At 47.4% G+C, this 19,981-nt stretch overlaps 1 protein-coding gene across 2 annotated transcripts in view; it reads right to left on the bottom strand.

Annotated features, from left to right (window-relative positions):
* The window catches only part of AP1M2 (adaptor related protein complex 1 subunit mu 2), a 103,381-nt gene extending 94,589 nt beyond the window's left edge, over positions 1 to 8,792 (bottom strand). Inside the window, exon 1 of one of the 2 annotated variants that reach the window (XR_015309342.1) lies at positions 8,211 to 8,364. Coding sequence is in view for 1 of the 2 variants with exons in the window: in XM_086961764.1 (XP_086817890.1) it covers positions 8,211 to 8,252 (42 nt within the window). In the remaining variant the exon portion in view is untranslated. Of the gene's footprint in view, positions 1 to 8,210 lie in introns of both variants that reach the window. The other variant, XM_086961764.1, reaches the window with a different exon arrangement.
* Between the last annotated feature and the right edge of the window lie 11,189 nt (positions 8,793 to 19,981).

Here is a 19,981-nt window from a genome sequence, read left to right as displayed (position 1 = left end):
AGTTGGTGAAAAGACTATCCCTAGTAGAAGCAAAGCAGCACTCACAGAAAGGTTCCATGGATGGTTTGTTGTGCATAGCTACGATAAGTCTTCTCTGTAACCTTATCTAGGCGTGGGATTCAACAGGAGAAAGAAAGAAAAATACCATCATTATCGAATGGGCATTCTACCATCCCTGCTGCATCTCCCCCCATGGAAATGATCTCCGGCTCAGACTACATGCCGCTTATGGGGGGAAGCTGATGAGAGTGTATTACACTTATTGTGCATCTGCAGAGTACTACAAGTTGAACGGCGGCAGCTACTGAAGCCCACCTTCCTAAGTAGGGGGATAAGAACCTGCAGAGAAGCAGTGAAAGCAAGCCACAGAGGTGGCGACATACAGTTATTGTGTCGGTTTGTACAGATTGTGGAAGCGACAGGGGAAAAAGCTCTAGCATCAAGTGACCAGCAATCTTTATCACCACGATCAAAAGACTCTTATAGTTCCACCTTCCAGTGAATATTACTTATCCTCAACTTCAACCTCCATCCAGAAGATAGATGCCGGAGCACAACATTCATCTGTATAACATCACTTCTGCTGATTTTAATCCAACCGAACACTGTACTGTTGTCCCCTAACCAAGACCCAAACATTAACTTTTTCTAGTCTGTGATCCTTATCCCCTTTTTAACTCTTTCTTTAGGCAACTTAAGCGAAAGTATCGGTAAATCTTTTGGAAAGTCGTTTGTACAAAGGATGATTAAAAGACTTTGCCAATTCACGGTATCCGACAATAATTAGCGGTTACTGTACAAACTATTTTTTTACAATGAATGAATGTTTTAGGATATGCTTTTTAGATTTAATTATGAATTATACTGCTACTTACTGTTTTTGTAAAGGTTTTTTATTAACCAAACAATAAATTATTACATACTTACTTATTCTCTTTGAGCTGTACTTTGAAGGTGTTATCAGCTGAGTACTGGAGTGTGTCCTAATGGAAACTTATAAAAAAACATTTGCACTAGGTACAGTCTGATGGTACATTCATTAAAATATATATGTTTAACTTCCTTGTTTTATCTTAAACATTATGGGGCAGATTTACTAACGGAGATGATGCAGACCAGTGCAAAATATGTATTTGAAATGTACTTTGCACAGTTGAAAGGTTTCAGGATAGTAAAGCAAAGTAGTGCTTTGCATTACATGATTTGATTAAGGATTTATAGAGCGCGTAGCTACCCTCGGGCATCCCAGCGCTCATGGTCTCAAGAAGGTGTTCCATGTATGGCACAGGGATGTTCTCATGCAACAACCCATGGCTTTTTATGCAAAGCCCTATCTACTAACAATGGTTTAAAAAAAGCCCATTTGTGGCAGGTGTTAAAAGGAGAAATGTTTATATTTATTCAAACGTTTCGAGCTTTGCATGCGTGCTGCACTGTACAGTACAAATTCAAAGTGGGGAAAGTTCTAAAGTTTGTCTAGGTATGGTATTTTCTACTGAAAGAGTAGTCTGTTTTGAACGATTCTTATCTATCAGGGATACCTCAACCATACCGCTCAGGCAGCCTAAACCCATCGGCCCGTAGGAATACAGTTTTTATGTGCCTCCTAGGCCTGCAAACCACTGATCTTAACCAATGGGCCCCACATGGAGAGGAGAGAACCTGCAGACTATGCAAATATAAGACTGAATCATGGCTCCATCTCTTGTGCTGCTGTCCTTCTCTTGATGCCCCCAGAAGATCTCATCTGAAGCCACTCCGTGTAAAATAAGGGTCACCCCCGCATGCCTGGAGGCGTCAGCACTTTATTTTTCTCGAACAGACACTCAAACGCTAGTGAGGTGTGGCAAATATGTGAGAAACCTGGAAGATCTACTATTCCCTCACCCAGCCCTTTCCTATCTTGTCATGAGATATTAAGACGGCAAGCATTCGAATGAACTTCTTGTAAATAATGCACTATGGAACACATACAAAAATAAGACCGTATGAAGTTCAGCTTAGTCTGAATGAAACAAGTTGGCTGTTTTTATGAAAAAATAACAAAACTAAATTGTTGGAATAAAGGAGAAAATCTACATACAACAAATAATGCTATACCCTCTCTTGGTTGCACCATTCTGTGGTCAATGCATATGTATTTCTGTTTAACAGAAGTGTCAAGCAATGGCTGACACCTCGGATGTAGTGCACCACTTTGTAAAATGAAGGGAACAGTGTGGAGGTTCGGGTCCAGGCGTTCGCTGTTGCAAGTATTGACCATTCCCCTAACTGTTATCAGTCTTTTTTATTTTCTTGTAGATTTATATAGCACAAACTTGACCCAAAGGTATTGGAGCGCTTTACATGAGCACCGGTTCCGTTACACAAGGATGCATTCATTTTTAGGTCTCGCAGACCTGCGTAGCAGCGCGCATGTGCTGCTCGCTCTGCGATGCATATTGCAGTAGGGTAGGTTTTAGAAGTGGGGTTGAAGCCTCGCCCCTTGTTTTCATTGGCTGGCGGCATCGTCCATGCTAAATGCTGGCTTTCCATTGTACATGAGGCTTCTTAGTTCCTCCTTATTACCGCTCTGTCTCCTTTTGGAAAGGCCCATCCGGACTGGATCTTTACATGCGTGTTACACTGTCTCCTTTACCTAGTCGGTAAGCACTACATTTTTTTACCATTCGGCATTGCGCTTTTACTTTCACTTTAAGAATAGCTGCTGGCCCACCCCGTGAGTGCTGTATGGGCGGCAGCTATTGAAAAATGAAAGCAGCATGTCTGCCATGATCTGTATCGTTATTGAGGGCTCGCCAGATCCCAGATTTTAGGCGGCCCCTACACAGCTCTCATCCCCAGAGGAGCGCCAATCTCTGCTGTGCCTCTCCCAGGGCAGCCGATGCGCTCTCCAGGGCACTCCTGCACCTCAGTCTAAGCCCCTGCCCTCAGCCATGAGCAGCAGCCTGCAGCCGTGAGCAAATCACAGGAGAGGACCCAGCCCTCGCCAACAGGCATTAGAGGACCAGTCTGCCCGGATAGACCGCTGCAGTGGACCCAGCCCCACCAGCTTCTGTGCCCGCCTATCTGGACAGACTACAGCAGAGGACCCAGCCCTGCCAGCTCCTGTGTCCGCTACCCGAGCAGACCGCTGCAGCTGACCCAGCCCTGTAAGCGCTGCCTCTCTTGGCTTCCCCGATGCCACCCTCTCCGGGGTGATGGTCCCCGGTCTATCCATGTGCTCTTGGCGCTCCTGCTCAGCCTCCGCCACTCAACACCAGGGCAGAACCTGCCCACCAGCACCCCCGGGGTGAATGGATACAGCCTGCACCCTCCTTACTTCAACCTGGCCGAGGGCACCAGGATCTCAGCCTCAGCCACCTGCAGGGAGGAGGAGACGAGCAGGGCCATCCCGGACCTCTACTGCAAGTTGGTGGTGGTGGGGGGGGGGGGGGGAAGACCTGGTATCGGGGACCCAGCCAGACCATCTAGGTAACTGTGGGCGCTGCAAGGGCTGCTGCGCGCTTTCTATAGGGGACTGTGAACTGACCACCCAGGCGGACTTACATACTTTCAAACAGCCTCATACCCTCGTGGAGCCACTCCAGATAACCCTGCAATCCATAGTGGAAGGACCATAGTACCACTACACATCTATAGGGACCTGGGATACAGTATGTTATTTGTGGGGCCATTGTTAGCCCACCCATGTCACCCCCAATCCACTGAGGGACACTTTTACCTATAGGGGTATACAATCAATGATACCCTTTGTAGCTCTTTCAGATAACCCTAAGCGTGTAGAAGGCACTGCATGTATTTTATAGGGTGTCTGATGCTGCTGTACTTGCAGTCTTTAGGGAGCACCGAGTTATATAAAGGGGACCCAGTCACGGCAACATGGCCCAGCCACATTCTGTTATTCATGGTGTGGGTGCACCCAGGTAGCGTTGTGGTCCATAGGTGCTAATGCATGCTTCCTCCTATGGCGCTCGAGCTCTTGAAGCACTGCGCATTACTCATCGGGTCCATAGGGGTGGGAAGAGGGCACAGGCCAGACAGGCCACCGCATGCCCCTAAAGCAGGAACATCGAGGACACGTGATTGCCTATATTTGTCCTTAAAAGAGCGTCAAGGGTGCGCCAGGATCTGTAGGGGCTGTTGCTGGAAGATGGGGTGGGAGCTTTCAGGTGACCTTGCCAATTGTAGGGACAATTGCCTGAATGAACCCACTGGTGACGATTCTCCTATTGAGAGATGACTGACTCTTACTTGCTAATCGCTCTGTGGATAAGGAAGGGGGCTGCCCCTAGAAATAACACAGGTGTAGCCGCGCTGCACGCCCGTGGGCGACGCACCACTATGTGACGGCACAGGAAGCCTGCACATCTCAGGTCACTGTGTGCACAGTGGTGAGCGGGTATCCATGCACCAGGGCACCTCCAATGTGGCCTCATTAGGGTCGCAGTGACACGCGTACTGTCAGCGCACCGGCGTAGTGACAGCACCTCCGCAGAGCCACATTTCGCCTGTCTGGAGAGCTGTATGCCTGCCTGTAGAGAGCTGCACGCCTGCCTGCCTGCCTGTAGGGAGAGCACCACGCCTGCCTGCCTGCCTGTAGGCAGAGCACCACACCTGCCTGCCTGTAGGGAGAGCACCACACCTACCTGCCTGCCTGTAGGGAGAGCACCCTGCCTGCCTGCCTGCCTGTAGGGAGAGCACCACGCCTGCCTGCCTGCCTGTAGGGAGAGCACCACGCCTGCCTGCCTGCCTGTAGGGAGAGCACCACGCCTGCCTGCCTGCCTGTAGGGAGAGCACCACGCCTGCCTGCCTGCCTGTAGGGAGAGCACCACGCCTGCCTGCCTGCCTGTAGGGAGAGCACCACGCCTGCCTGCCTGCCTGTAGGGAGAGCACCACGCCTGCCTGCCTGCCTGCCTGTAGAGAGAGCAGCACGCCTGCCTGCCTGCCTGTAGGGAGAGCAGCACGCCTGCCTGCCTGCCTGTAGGGAGAGCAGCACGCCTGCCTGCCTGCCTGTCGGGAGAGCAGCACGCCTGCCTGCCTGCCTGTAGGGAGAGCAGCACGCCTGCCTGCCTGCCTGTAGGGAGAGCAGCACGCCTGCCTGCCTGCCTGTAGGGAGAGCAGCACGCCTGCCTGTAGGGAGAGCAGCACGCCTGCCTGCCTGTAGGGAGAGCAGCACGCCTGCCTGCCTGCCTGTAGGGAGAGCAGCACGCCTGCCTGCCTGTAGGGAGAGCAGCACGCCTGCCTGCCTGCCTGTAGGGAGAGCAGCACGCCTGCCTGCCTGCCTGTAGGGAGAGCAGCACGCCTGTCTGTGGGGAGAGCTGGTCGCTTGCCTGTAGGAAGTAGACCAGGAAGGAGGCCATAAATAAAAGACATTGTCATTTACAATGCGAATAGCTAAAACTCTCGCAAAAACGAGACCTATTGCATTGCAAATGCTTGTTTTGGTAGGCACAGGGAGATTAGGTGATTTGCCCAGAATCACAGGATGGAGACGCAACCCTGAGGCTCGGACCTTGGATCCCCAGCTCCAAAGTCTGCAATCTAGCCGCAGGGGCGGCTCTAGAGGTCATGGCGGCCCTGGGCAGGGAGCGTAGGTAGGGGGCCCCGGAAGAGGGGGTCCGGGCGGGGCGGAGCACGGAGGCCAGTGAAGAGGTGGAGGGGTCAGGGTGTTTGGAAGTGGAACAGAGCTGGAGGCCGCAAAATCGCCACACAAATATGTATCCATCCTCAGAGTATTATTATAATAAGGATCAGAGGCACAACTAGAGTAAAATTTCAGGGGGGGGGCTAAGAAAACATTTCGGGGGGCTGAATCTTTAGGCAATCGGCAGAGTCGAGCTGCAAGGGCTCTTAGAAGGTGTGAAACAACAAACCCCCATTAACATGCACAAGGTCTTTTAAAGACCTGTGAAGTGCTTGGTGCGGCTGTGAGTGGGCCCGGGAAGTGTCTCCTCCCGGGCTGCCACACACGACGGGGGTGGGGGAGCTGAAGCCCTTTGAGGCCAATGGGTGTTGCGCGCCTGATAAGGATATATATTGGCGTGGTGGCCCCTGGGGTTTGGTGGCCCTGTGCAGGTGCACAGCTTGCACATGCCTAAGGCCGCCCCTGCTAGCCGTCAGAGCACATCCTTTCCCCTTAAGGACGCACCCCCGAGGACTCCGGTGAGCGCCTCGGTGCGTGCAGCCTACCCAGAGGGTGAGGGTCACACAGTGCGAGGCAGCACCCTGCCCCCTAGAGAGACACTGCTCATAGATGCACCCCGCGGACTCCCACTAGAATAGCAGGGGTGGAGCCGCCACCCCCAGGGAGGGTTACAGAGAACGGATATTTAGCTGCAGATCTGACCCAGATTAAAGCCTCCGGCTGGGGCAGGGAGGGCACGTCTGGTATGCCGCTGGGCAGGGAGGTTACGCCACTTTGCTTAGGCGTTGTGTTCTAATCTCACCATGAGTGGACTCGAGAGACACTGCTGGCAGCTCAGATGTTACAATGTGAACACACACGCTGCGAACAGTGGACAGCACAGCTCATGCCCACGCAGGAGAGGGATTCCTACACATTCGCAAGTTTCTGACAACCTGAGAACTTTCTTAAATTTCCAATATTTCTCACCTTTAAAAAAAAAAAAATCACAATCGTCGAAGGCAAATTTTTGTGAGAAGGCGTGTTGATGAGAAGGCTACACAAACCATTTGTTGCAGCCAAGTAGCTTTACACATTGCATTTGGGCTCTCATAATCTCAGTGTCTTCTCTTTCGAACGGCTTCTTCCTGGATGATGGGTGAATTGATTCTAAGATTATGAATCTGAAGAATAATACCGAGCGCGAGACCTGTTGCTACGGGTAACTCCCTCCCTTCCACCACATGTTCTTCTTTTTTTCTGACTTTTGAATAGCTGCCCTGGTGACAGGGATACTAAAAAGACATTCTTGTAGGCCTCATACTGGAGACTACTGGTAGAGTGTCGTAACCCTAGCAGAAATTCCCTGCAATCGGTATGAATGTTCAGCAAGAGTAACGAAGGCGCTCCTGCAGAGCTACTGTTTTGCTGCATGAATCCTTTTCTAGATTCACATGCTGTGCATTATGCCGCCATCTAGTGGTTGGGTCCGGATAAAAAGAATCTCCTGCTACAGTCAGGCAGGCAGTTCCTTCAGCTGCCTCTCATAAGCACCCCCAGGAGACTAGGGAAATCGAGGAACACATCTCTGCCACAGCAGGTAAGTAACTCAGCTCTCTGGATCCATCTGACCCATATTTAAGCAATGATGCTTGAGAACCACACTTACAGTCCAACTGGGGCCTCCACAGACGCATGGCTTGAGAATACCTTCCCAGTGATCAGTGTGTGTATATATATATATATATATATATATATATATATATATATATATATATATATATATATTATTTTTCTTGGCATATAATCCTAACAGGATTTAGCACCCCGGACTACCTTTGCTGAGGTTCCGTGACCCACCTTAATTCCAGGGAAGATATTCAAAGTGTGTGACTCTCAGAAGGACACACATACTGTGACAGTTAACACACTAATTGTGCTGCAAGGGCATCTCATCCAACCTCATAACCTTAGATATATTACCACACATAAGGCATCTTCTTGCTGCGTGGGAGAAAGTATGCATGCAAGAGATGTATATCGGCGCAGTATTGTTTCAGGTTCATGGCTTTCTTCGAAGAGGAACACTTTTAGAAACTAGGACTATGTATGAATGATTCAAGTATATTATTATTTTAGGAAATTTAGGATAAAACCTCAAAACCACTGGTCCGGCTCTTGGACAGACTTCCGAGGCAACGTGGCCCTTACGGTTCGGGGTCAGCTACTGTCGACGGTGAGCATTACACACACAACTCGGCAGCCCGCTTACTACCACGCCCCGGTTTGAACCTGCCACCTGCAGGTTCCGGCAGTTCACCACAGCATGCGCGTTAGTCCACTAAGATATCTCCAAACAAGCGATCTGTGTATCCGATGCCGCTGGCGCGTTAAAGCCCGTCTTTCTTTATGACTGGTCTGCGCTCCGCTATTTGCAACAGGTACATTGACCCACTCTGTTACCTGTATAGCATTCAACATATGACCAGCAGGCTGCAGACAGATTTTCACACCTGATGCATCGGACAATAGGACTGGAAACTGACATGCTCGGCGCACCTCCCTGCACCGGCCCTCTGCTCACCTTGCCTTTGAGGTCCAAGATGAAGACGGCCGAGGATGACATGGCCGCGGGTTCAAGTGCTGCCTCTGCTCTCGGGTGTTCTGGCCGTGAGTCTCGGTCCCAGCCCCCAGAGCTCCCTGTCACTCTTCCTGCCCTTGCTCGGCTTCCTGCTTCCGGGTTGGGCTGTGGTGACGTCACCAGGCACAGGTACACTTGTTCCAGGTGGGCCAAGCCCTTAAAGGGGAAGGGACAGGTTTAATCTCCTCTGACAGGAATAGGTCCCCGTGTGTCTAGTTCCTAATGGCGTGGGGATTATGCCCTCCAATAAAAATATCAACGCGAGTTGATTTAAAGATAAATGAAGTGGATTAATGACCTTTGGCAGGTGGCGATCCAGAGGTGACCTGTTTGATAGCTTTGGGGGTCGTGTAGACGGGGTTGAGATCTTCTTCCTGGACACGTGCTAAGCGTGCACAATTTCAAAAGTTCTGAAACACCGAGTACCCGTGAAGTGCTTTATTGCAGCCCAACACGACCTCCATGCGCCGAGGGAGAGGCGGAGAATAAATATCAATTTCTGGCAAGTGACCTCATGACAAGTGTGACACAGTCAGCCATGCCTGGCTTTGAAGCCAATAGCATACTGCATTCTGGGATTCGTAGTTGCGCTTTTAACTCTGAGATTATTGACCACAAATATCACAATGCAAATTGCTGTTCATTAATGGCGGATGATTTCACACATGGTACGAAGCCGTGTAACAGCTACGTGAGTCAAAAAAGAAAAAAAACAATTTAAAGAAGTATCCAGGACGCCATTCCATTCGGAGCTTCATATTCCACTTCAGTTTTACCTTTTACAAGCTATTGCAATAGAGCACATTAGTACAATGTGTTCAATAAATGGGAACTGGACTACAATTCCCAGAATTCACTGGGTACTGTGCTGCTAAATAAATATTCAGTACTGAAACACAGTGTTCATGATGACAAGAAGACTTCAGGTAAAGTTATGTGGAGCTCTCAAAGTATTGTCTTTTCATTCTGGGACTTATTGTCCTGATTTAAGAAAGGATACACAGGACTAAGGGCCAGATGTATCAACAGGTTTTACCCATTCTGTGTCTATGGAAAAATGTGTTCATACATATGGCCCCAAACTCCCAGAATACAAAGGAAAAAGGCTGGATTGGCTGAGCTACTCACACATGGAAATTAGACTCTTGCAAAGTCTGTTTAGATTGAGAGTGAGGGACAATCCTTGTGGCTTGAATGAACTTCCCAAAAAGGTATGGGCCACAGTTACAAAGCATTTTGGCAGGTCGGAAACGGCTGATCAGGTCGTTTCTGAGCACAAAAATCCTTTTAAATATGTACAAAACACAAATTGCGATTTGGTAACGAGTTACCGAATCACAATTTGTGTTTGTGATTCGGTATTTGGAAGGGGCGTGTTTAGGGCACTCCTTTCAAAAACCTAATCTGAATGTGATGTATAAATGTTTTGCGACGTGTGCGTAAAAACAGGGTTACCCCTGACAACAGTTCCTGAATCAGGGAGAATAGCTGGGGTGTGAATATCACAATTTCAGGAACAATGAAAATAAATGTGGACCTAGACAATATCAAAGACATATACATGCAACCTCTGTTCAGTAGTATCAAAAATATATTTTGTTTATTGTTATTTTTTTAAATAAATTAGACTACACAAACAGTATGAAACATATCGTCCTCTGTATGTATGTTTGCACTGGGTTCAGAAAGTCAAAATACAGAATTCTTGCATTGACTAAATGGCATATATAATACACACAGTGTCTATCATTGATGCAGGGGAGATTATTGGCAGGATACAATGAATATCAACAACATACAAACACAATGATCATATTGATATATTCAGAGGACAGTCATTTCTGGCATGGCTCTAGTAAATCTGTGTCCTACGCACGTTTCGGCTGTGTGCCTTCATCAGGAAGCCATGTACAAAAAACTGAAACAGTTTTTGGAACTTGTAAGGGAAATCACTGAGGATAGTATGGGGCCTCAGGCTGGATAGATGGTTTGATCAATAATGAAAATGCAGCATTAGAGTGGAGCCTATGTAGGTAGATCCTCTGGTCCAGATAGAAGGATCTGGATAATAATGATGTAGTTTTTGCATCAATAGCGGCTGTGGTTCACTGTGCTGTGAGGCCGTGAATCAGTATATAGGTTGGGCCATCACTCTGATGTGTTTAGTATCTTGCGGTCAGCGTATGTGCACTTAAGTAATTTGCAGCGACTCACGGTATGGATCGCCTGAAACTGTCCATCAGTTGTAATATGGGAGAATAGTTGGCGTTAATGGAACCTCATTAGTTATGCTATGATGTCGATAATTATGAAGAAGGAGCTAGATCACTCGATAAAGGTCCATGCTGGGAGACGCCTCAATGGTTAAAATCCTGGTCTTTACTTCATGCTGCCCTGTGTATAGAGCGCTCCATAAACTGAGCTACAGCGAACTGATACAGTAGCAAAACATTCACACTTTACCACTGTGAGAAAGGACCCTTTGTTAGCCGCCATAATCATGAACTACACCGCCCAGAATGCCCTACCGGACAAAAGCGCCCTCATCCACAGCTGGGGAAAGGGAAAACAACAACCTCTCCTGTTTGTCCACAGAGGAGTCCAGAGCCAGAAGGAGGAGCTGAACCCGGAAGAAGACGCGGGAGGCCAATAAGAACTGGCGCGACCCAGGAAGAGGAGTCTTGGACCAGCGGGAAGGCGGAGCTGAGACCGGAAGAAGACGCGCGCGTGGAGAAGGACGCAGAGGATCGAATGCGGGAACAGAGAGCCGAGAGACAGGACAACGTTCCAGTTATCGAGGAAGCGGGGGAGACCGAAGAACCCTGGTCGGAGGAGTGGTGGTGTCCCCCGGAGGAAGCTGGAGAGCGAGCCGTGACTCTGGAGAGTTACGGCGGGGCCGGTGAGTAACACAGCACCTGGGGAAACTGTTGTGGGAGGTGGGAGGTACAGTCTTTATGCGGGTGAGGGGAGGGAGTGTAAGCGGGAGGATACAAAGTCTCGAATTGCATGTATGTACGGCAAACACCTTACTCAGCCATCCTATCATTATGTTCTTGTACTATTCGTATTAATCAGTGTGCACAACTCTTGACCTATGATAGTGGCATACTGTCACCCTCTGATATTGGCATACTGTCACCCTCTGATAGTGGCATACTGTCACCCTCTATTGGCATACTATCGCCCTCTGATTCTATCTCACGGATTTAAGGGAACAATTCCCGCCCCTTTCACACCCAGTCTTTATCTCCTCACTACCCCCACACTATCCTTTCAATTCCTTCCTGAGCACTACCGGGTGTAGGGGTCGGTTACATATTATTGACCCAGAACACTGACAGGCTCCATTCTTTCTCTCCTTCCGGTGAGCCTCTGGGTGAAACTACGCCACGGACGCATCAACACCCCAACAACCTCGTCTCTCAACCGAAGAGGGAAGACCAATGCTGGCATCGCCGCTTAACCCCTCCGGAAGCGAGAAGACCCCAGAGAAGAGACTTTTGACCCTATAGTAAAACCTAAATCTGTGTCAACTTACAATAAAGAAACTCCTATTCGTCAATACCTCCAGCCTCCGCGTCTGTATATCCGCCCTGCCCTCCCACAATCACCAACTCAAAGCTGGTGGTAACCCATTCGCAAATGGGCAGAGGACCCCGAGGGACCCCTTCCCCTCTGAGAATGGGAAACGGATATTTTTTAATACCATGCAGTGGTCCCACTGACCACTGCCTACTCTTAAAAATGCAAAAGAAAACTTTTCATTTTTTTAAACGCTTCCTACTTTCCTTTAGGGAAAATGATCTGTATTAAAAAAAAAAAAGATTACTTTTTTTCCGATTCCGAGCAATAATAGATATGGTGATCTGCTGACCCCAGCAGGCCACCCTCTCTGTGGTTTTTGTGATTTCTAATGGTCGCAAACTGAGACCTACCTCATTAATATTCATAAGTTAGTCAGTGGCGGCTCCTCCGCTAAAGCGGAGGAGTGTCAGCCCACTGCTTTTCAGAATTGTAAAAAAAGGAAAAATAAAATGATAACTTGAAGTTATTATCATTTTATTTGTTCCTGCTGCAGCAGTTTTGCGGGGCCGGGTGGGGCTACTCTTCTCACAGAGCAGGGGGAGGAGTGGTGGCACTCTGTAAGTTCGCACAAATGTTTGGCCAGCTGTCTTGAGCCGGCCAAACAGTCATGCACACTTTGCATGTTTTCCACCCAGGCTGCATCACAACCTGGGTGGAGAACATGCCCAGGCTCCCAGTCCCCATCTGAGCGCCGAACCAAGGTGCTCAGACCAATCGCAACACTGCGTTGCAGAGTTGTGATTGGCTTAGAGGAGCCTGGGTGCTTCCTGTTTCCGGCCAGATGGGAGAGACGATGGAGGAGAGACGTGGTGATAAGGTAAGATTGTTTTTATTTTTTTTCAACCCGCCACCCCGATCCGTGCCAGCCACCACTGGAGGTAGGCCTATTTGCGACGCACTAGGATTCGCAAAAAGTGTAAAACACACTTTAGTACATTAGTGTTTGTGATTACCAAACAGAGAATTGTAAAAATTCACTATTTGGTAATTGCAAGCACTAATGTTAGCACATCTGGTTATATATTCTCACTGGATGAGAAACAGTTCACTGCGTGTAATAGGCCTTAGGTGCCTGAACTGAGTGCTTTTCAGACAGTAGTGGTATGAATGGCCTAATTACACTTATTCCTATTCATTCATTACTTGTGAGGTGAATCCCACCTCTGAGACAGGAAGCACCAGGGGCTGAATTACATAAGTGCCAGGGGCGGTGGGTGACATTTGAAAGTGGTGGGCGCAAAGTGATTTGCATCCAGCACCATAGCGAGCGAGCGCAGCGAGCGAGCCCGAACCCCAAAAGGGGGATTTGGGGGTGTTACCCACCCCAAGAAAATTTTGAAAAAAAAGAAGAAAAATCGTGCATTTTCAAGCAAATTTGAGAAAGCAGGAAGGTTAATAAAGCAATTGTGAAAGTGCAGGTATTACATTAATAGATGGCATAACATAGGTAGCTGCTTATTCAGTATAACCACAGAGCTTCATACATTCTGTCCTATTATGCTCAGGTGCTGAATTCAGACTAAAAGACTTTCATGGAAATCTCAGCTTTTGTGCTGCCAGTTGAGATCTCATTCTAAACACACACACATTTTATAATATACACACACACACACACACTGGTGTTGTTGTAGACAACTGTTTCATGCAGACTTAAAAGCGAGATGCAGCAGTAGAACACAGCATCTTTACCATCTATACTTGCCGGAACTTTGCACGTTTCTCAGATGTTATAACAAACCAGGAATACAAATTCAGCCTAACCCCCAGACCACAAACCACAAGGCTTCTCCAGGGTGTGCCAAGACCCCATGTTAAAAAAATCCATAGCAAAGAGGTCTTAAAAAGACCAGCTTGGTGCTATTTGGAAAGTACGAAAGGTGATGTGTGCATTGTCACATGTCCAGCTCTTAAAACATAAATATGTATTATCGGGCCCACGCTCTGCCACTGCAGGTGCCTGGTATGCAAAGTGTGCACTGCACAGAGGACCTCCTCCAAACGCAACAGAAGGGTATGTCCAGTGATGATTGGTACACAGCTGTCATTGTGTTAGTCTAAAGCTGCATGCCCACCTGCTGTTTAAGACGTCATAAGATTATGAAAGTAGAAAGGATCATGTCAGACTAGGGCCGCACCATCACAGTGGAAGGACAACATGTCACACATTTCAACCTACATATCCAAATTTGAAGACAGCACTTCCACAGTCCAAGGTGTCTGTGATGCTCAAAACAAGTCTTCTGGAAAGAACTGAAAACTCACAATTTCAGGGCGTGCCAAAAAACGATCAATCCACTTATATCATCTATTTTTATGAACTGGGGTTGTACTGCTGTTTCCAGTCCTCTAGTAGCAGGCGAGATGCTCCATCGGCCATGTGGCTATGTCCGCGCTAAGCAAACATCATTTATCATTTTTGTACGTTCCTTACAAAATACCGAATGTGTTCTTACACTAAGTTGTTAACAAATTAGGCATTCTTAACAAATATGCCAAGTAGCTTGTCAAAAGACTTTAAAAGCACAGTTTCCTGAAAGGCGACAGGTAAAACGTTATAAAGCCGCTGCACCCTCCGCCCCCCTCAGGCAGTACACTGCCCAGTGTATTTTTCACATGGCTCAGTAGTGCCTAGAGTGCACCCTCGTATGCAGCAGCGCCCAGTCAGCCTCCGTGTAAAGAACAAGAATTCAACGAGAGCTTCCCTCCCAAAAAATGGACAGTCTCAGACATAGTAGCCCCCCTCCCCCTCCCCTTCAGAAGTACCTTGGTTGGTTCATACTTGTTGGCACATCAGTGGCCACGCTGGCGCTTAATATTATAACAACAACATGCCTTTGAAAGGCAGGTGGGGCTTGGCAGAGACACTCATGTTCAGCTCTGCCTGACATGGGGCCAGCTGACTCGAACTTTTACTTGTTCAAAATGTCTTTCAATCTCTCTATGCGAGAGTCGAGACATTTCCTAAATGTGTAACGCACGCATGTAACTATACTTTTCAGGAAACCTATTCACAGCACGGCAGCAACATTTACACTAAAACAACACGTTACTTGCCCTCAAACTGAAGAAAACCTCACACACACCTCTCAGTGCAGCAGAGTGGACAGAGGGGTGACTTTTTAACTGACTGAGGCTTATATGGTCGGTAACTGGTAACACCCTCCTGCCGAGAGTCCCGACCCTACCTCTTAACATGCTCCCGCTCTCCACTCCCTGCCATACTTCTACCGTGTTATGCTTCCTTCTGCCAGCCCCCCAATTAATAGCCTCTTGCCCGCCTCCCTCCATAAAATGATGTTTCCCGCCTCATTCTCCTTCACTCCCCCCCCTCTCCAGCTTCCTGCCAAGCTCCAGCCCCCCCTCAATACCCCACCAGGATCATGATTCCTCCCGCCAGCCCCCACCCGCTTTACTTCATCCATTCCCGATCCTGCCTCGTTTTCTTGTATCTTCTTTACCAAATTTGATCATTTCTTTTTTACCAACTTAGGTCAGGACAATGTTCCACCCTCCTTCACGTCCTCCCTCTGTTCATTCCCCCTCACCTCTGCCATGTCTCCGCTCAGACCTCTCTCTACCATACATTACCCTTCATTCATTTCCATTCTTTCTGTCACCATTTCTCTCCCCATCGCCTCTCTCAGCCCTTCTTCCTCACACGCCCCCCTCCCAATCACATTGTCACATTCCATCACTACTCGGCTCGGCTCAGCTCCTCAAGACAAACAGCCTAGCCCAGCCCTAGGCCTCTCTGGCTGCAGCACAAGGCCCAGCACGGCAGCGACGTCGTTCTCGACTTCAGATTATATTAGATAGAAGAACAACAAACAACAACTTAGTCTACTTATACTCTATATCAATCAGAATACAATATACTCACTAAAAAAAGAGACTCAGACACAAGTGCTGAACTACCGAAGTTGAAGTAGTGGTCATTTCACTGTGATGACGACGGGTTGCTACTGGAGAGCACAGGCTGGCTGATGCACACACCACGAGGCGAGAGTCAGACAGAGTATAGAGAACAACAGGATCAACGTCAGCAGCGCTGCGCACCGCATAATGGCCAATCACTGCATGACTCAATGAAGTCAGACACAGTGATTGGCCATTATCAGTGCGGCTGAGCCACCCACGCGTGGCATCCAATAATGGATTGCCCTGCCCTGCTGCGCGGTGACCGGCCAATCCTGGTGCTGCATGCAGCGCCAGGATTGGCTAGGGGGGCACACTGAGTGCTCGACCTGTCGTTCTTTCTATCGCCGGGGGCTGTCGCCTGGTTAAACCCAGCACCCCCCTGGCCACTCGCTATCAGAAGAACTACAATGCGCATCCTTGGGCTAGTTTCAGCCCCAAGCTTTACTTGCGCGCTAGAGCCTCTGTACACCTCTGCTGCTGCAGCTGAGTGACGTGGACTGTCACTCAACTCAAGCTGCACAGCAGTCCAGCCCCCCTGCGCGCAGAGCACTCCACTGACTCCCGGATACGCCGAGTGCTGCCCAGATTCCATTCCTGACGGCGTTCGTGTGATTCGAATAAAAGTAAATGACACAAATTATAATTTCCTTGCAGCCGCGGGTCCATGGGCTAGTGGGGCTATTCCCCTACGCCCCAATGGACGCACCGCGGCTGATGAGTGCCCCAGGGTGCAACAGGCGTTTGCGCCAGCTTTGCGTGTCCCTGGGACACTTTGGTATTACAGAAGGGGCCACAGACGTTTGTGCGGGCCCTTCTGTAATACTGATAGTGCTGGTGCACGTAAAGCACCAGTGCTATCATCTGGGGGCGTTTCCTGATTTGCATGGGAGCATTCCCAATGCAAATGAGGGATTCCCTTTGCCTCTGCGACTGCCATATTACAGACACAGGCGCAAAGGCAAAGAAGCCCTCAGGAGGCTCACTGACAGTGTGCCATCTAAAAGGTGGCACACTGTCAGTGATCCCCCTGATGGCAGCCCTCTGGAGGGGAGAAAGGGGGTCCTATGGACCCCCAGACATCCCCTTGCGGGCGGGTGCAGTCACTGACTGAACCCGCCTGCAAGGGGATCTCTAATGCCGCCCGCAATGTGAAAACACAGAGCGGCTTCAAAGCAGCTGCTCCGTTTTTCACAGGAGTGTGCTGTACTGGGGGGGGGGGGGGCGGCACGAGTTAGTGGTTGCTCTGGGGGCAGCGCATTCCATGTAATATGGCGCACTTTCCCTGTTTGTGCCTGGCGCACCTGTTTTAAGGTGCGCTGGGTGCTAACTGGGAAATTGCGCCCTTTACATAATAGGACCACAGGAGTGCTGAAAATTCAAGCCCCACCCACCCAGAGTTAGCACCATAACAGGGATGGTATTTCCAGGACCCTTCTGTAACTTTCCAAATCAAGTCAAAAGCCTGGGGGAAGGTTGGCGGGTCGTAATGTTTGGGATGAGTACAGGTAAGACTAAGAATAATGAATAATACTGGTAAATAATTGACAACTACTTCTAAGTTCCTTGTTCTTGTCCCTGTCATTAGTTGTGAGGTATACCTAAGCCAAAAGCCTTTAACAAGAGAAATGAGTAGAATCACTTGAATGCACAAACGTGGGAAATTTTAAGTAGCATAGTCAAACTAATCTATCAGTGAACATACAAAGCTCAATTGTGAAGAATCATGATAGAGTTGCTTTCTTGCAGAGCTAAGAACCCCTGAACAAAATTTCCATCAGTAGCCACGGTTGTCTGCACAAAATATTGTTTCACAAAGTTATGTTGAGGCCCGTGCCCCATTTCTCCATATCTCTAGTTCATAGTTTTTTATGAGTAACCATACTGTTTGTTTTTATCATTCATGAATTTGATAGTATTGTCTTTGATCTTCATTCTTTTATGGTGATTTTATTTGCTGAATAAAGATTTATATTGATTGATTGATACATATCTCTAGCTGTACGACCCCATGAAACTGCCCAAGAGGTAGAAGCTCCTCTTGTTCATTGTCCTTGAATACCATCCAGCATAGATTTCTCTTGTCCTGCATAAGCCAAAGGACAGGTTGCTTTAATTGATTGACCTATTTTCATTTTAGATGTCTCCTTACCTCTTCCTTTTAGGTCAAAAGTCACATATGATTTGACCTTCTTAACGCACTGGATCTGGTCATGATTAAATGAAAAATCTCCTTTAAAATTAAGAGAATGCAATAACTCCTCCTCTTCAGAAATAATAGAAGGAAAGAATGATGGGAGTGTAGTCTCCTGGGATACATGAGAGGAACAATAAACTTTAGGGATGCAAGATGGGTCTGATGTAAAAATCACCCCATCTTTGAAAAATATTTAAAAAAGGAGAACGGCACAACAGAGCTGAAACTTCACACACTCTGCAGGCCAACATGATAGTTACCAAGAAAGGAACATTGTAAGAGAAATTTCAATCCACAGAAATCAAAGGTTCTAAAGATGTGACTGAAGAGACCTAAACACCAATGGAAGATCCCAAGGAAGAGGAACAGAATGAAAAGATGGTGAAAAGAGCAACATTTGTTCAAGATTAGGAAGGTGCACCAGAAAGAAGTCCAATTCCAGGATGTATTTCAAAGTATCTCCTTTATTATTTTTCTTCCATATCAAAAGAATTAAAATCCAGCCAACACGTTTCGTTCCATATACTTCTGGAACTTCATCAGGGCTGAAAACAATCACATAGAGGATAAACTAAAAAATGACACTCAACAAGACATTACACAAACCTACAAAGTACATACATTCTACAAAAAGACTGACACACATATTTGTATATGGATAATTAATGACATCCAAAACGTGAGTTCCACGAACAATGTTCATATCATGGAACCACCTCCTATTACAAAGGCTGGCACATCGTCAGGAATATACTTCAATGGATAAATATATACAAATCCTACTGTACAAGGACAAAAAAAGAGAAAAAAAGTAAAATCATAAAAAACCATAATGAACAAAAAATTATAAACATGTACGATACACATACTGCATAAATAAGGACCTCCAAAAAACATCAAATGTGTGCACATGTTTGAACCTCAACAATTACAATGCCCATTACCGGCATACACATAGGAGAACTACACAGAATTTTATTTCAAACTAACTGCGAGTTTCACACTTGTAAACCTGCATTATCTTTAGAGAAAGACTCTCATCTCTAAATCGTGTGTGGCAAAGTATTTTTTAATAACTGTGTAAATTAATATTCCATCCATATAGCATAACATGGAAAGTCCTCCACATTAAATCTTCAGACTTTTTGGCCAGCTACTGATAATACCAAGAAAATGCATCAAGCCCCGTGTTTATTACCTATGCAAGGAAACACACTATAATTGAACTCAATTGTAGTAAACAGACCAATGTCCGGTAAGTAATTCCTGACCCACAGAGGATATAAATCCCCCCAAACTCTCAATCTGATGGTCGATTATATTAGAGAAGCGAGAGTCTCATTAGAGAACAGTCCGTCTACACGATAAAAAAGAAAAGTATCTCCTTCGTACCTACACAGAATATCTCTCCAGAGCGGGCGTCGGGGAGATTAACCCAACCAGAGTGTTGTCCACTCATTAATAAGGCAACATTTGTGAACAGTTTGGTGACCAGAACATCAGCATCCTGAAAGGACTCATCAAATTCGTAAAAATGTTTAGTCACAAACCACAGAGTCTTCAACAAAGTGGAGAGGCATAGATCAAGATGGAAACCACCCCACAAAAATTGTAAACCAGAAGCAAGTGATCATGATCTGGCAGACAATCAATGAGAGGAACACCATTTGAGAAAAGAAGCACATTGCCTTGAATAGGACTTCAAAGTAGGACGTCTTTTAGAGCTTTGTAAAGCATCTACCAGATGGGGAGGAAGGCTTTTATCTGTAGGTTTAACTTTTCAACCTTCAAGTTGACAGAGATCACTTGAGAAGCAGCAGACAGAGTAGAGGATCTGAGAGGAGATGGAACATGAAAGGATCCACATGGGAAGGCTAGCTGGAGTTTGAAGAAGAGCTCTGCATGATCAAAAAGGCCCTATCACCACCTCTTCTGCCTCCTGAATTTTGCAAAGGAGTCTTGGCTAGGGGGAAATGGAGGACACGCATATAATAATCTACTGGGCCTCTTCGCCCTT

The sequence above is a fragment of the Lissotriton vulgaris genome, chromosome 1_1 (assembly GCF_964263255.1).
Source record: "Lissotriton vulgaris chromosome 1_1, aLisVul1.2, whole genome shotgun sequence".
Taxonomy (NCBI): domain Eukaryota; kingdom Metazoa; phylum Chordata; class Amphibia; order Caudata; family Salamandridae; genus Lissotriton; species Lissotriton vulgaris.
This window is presented reverse-complemented; position numbering and strand designations above follow the sequence as displayed.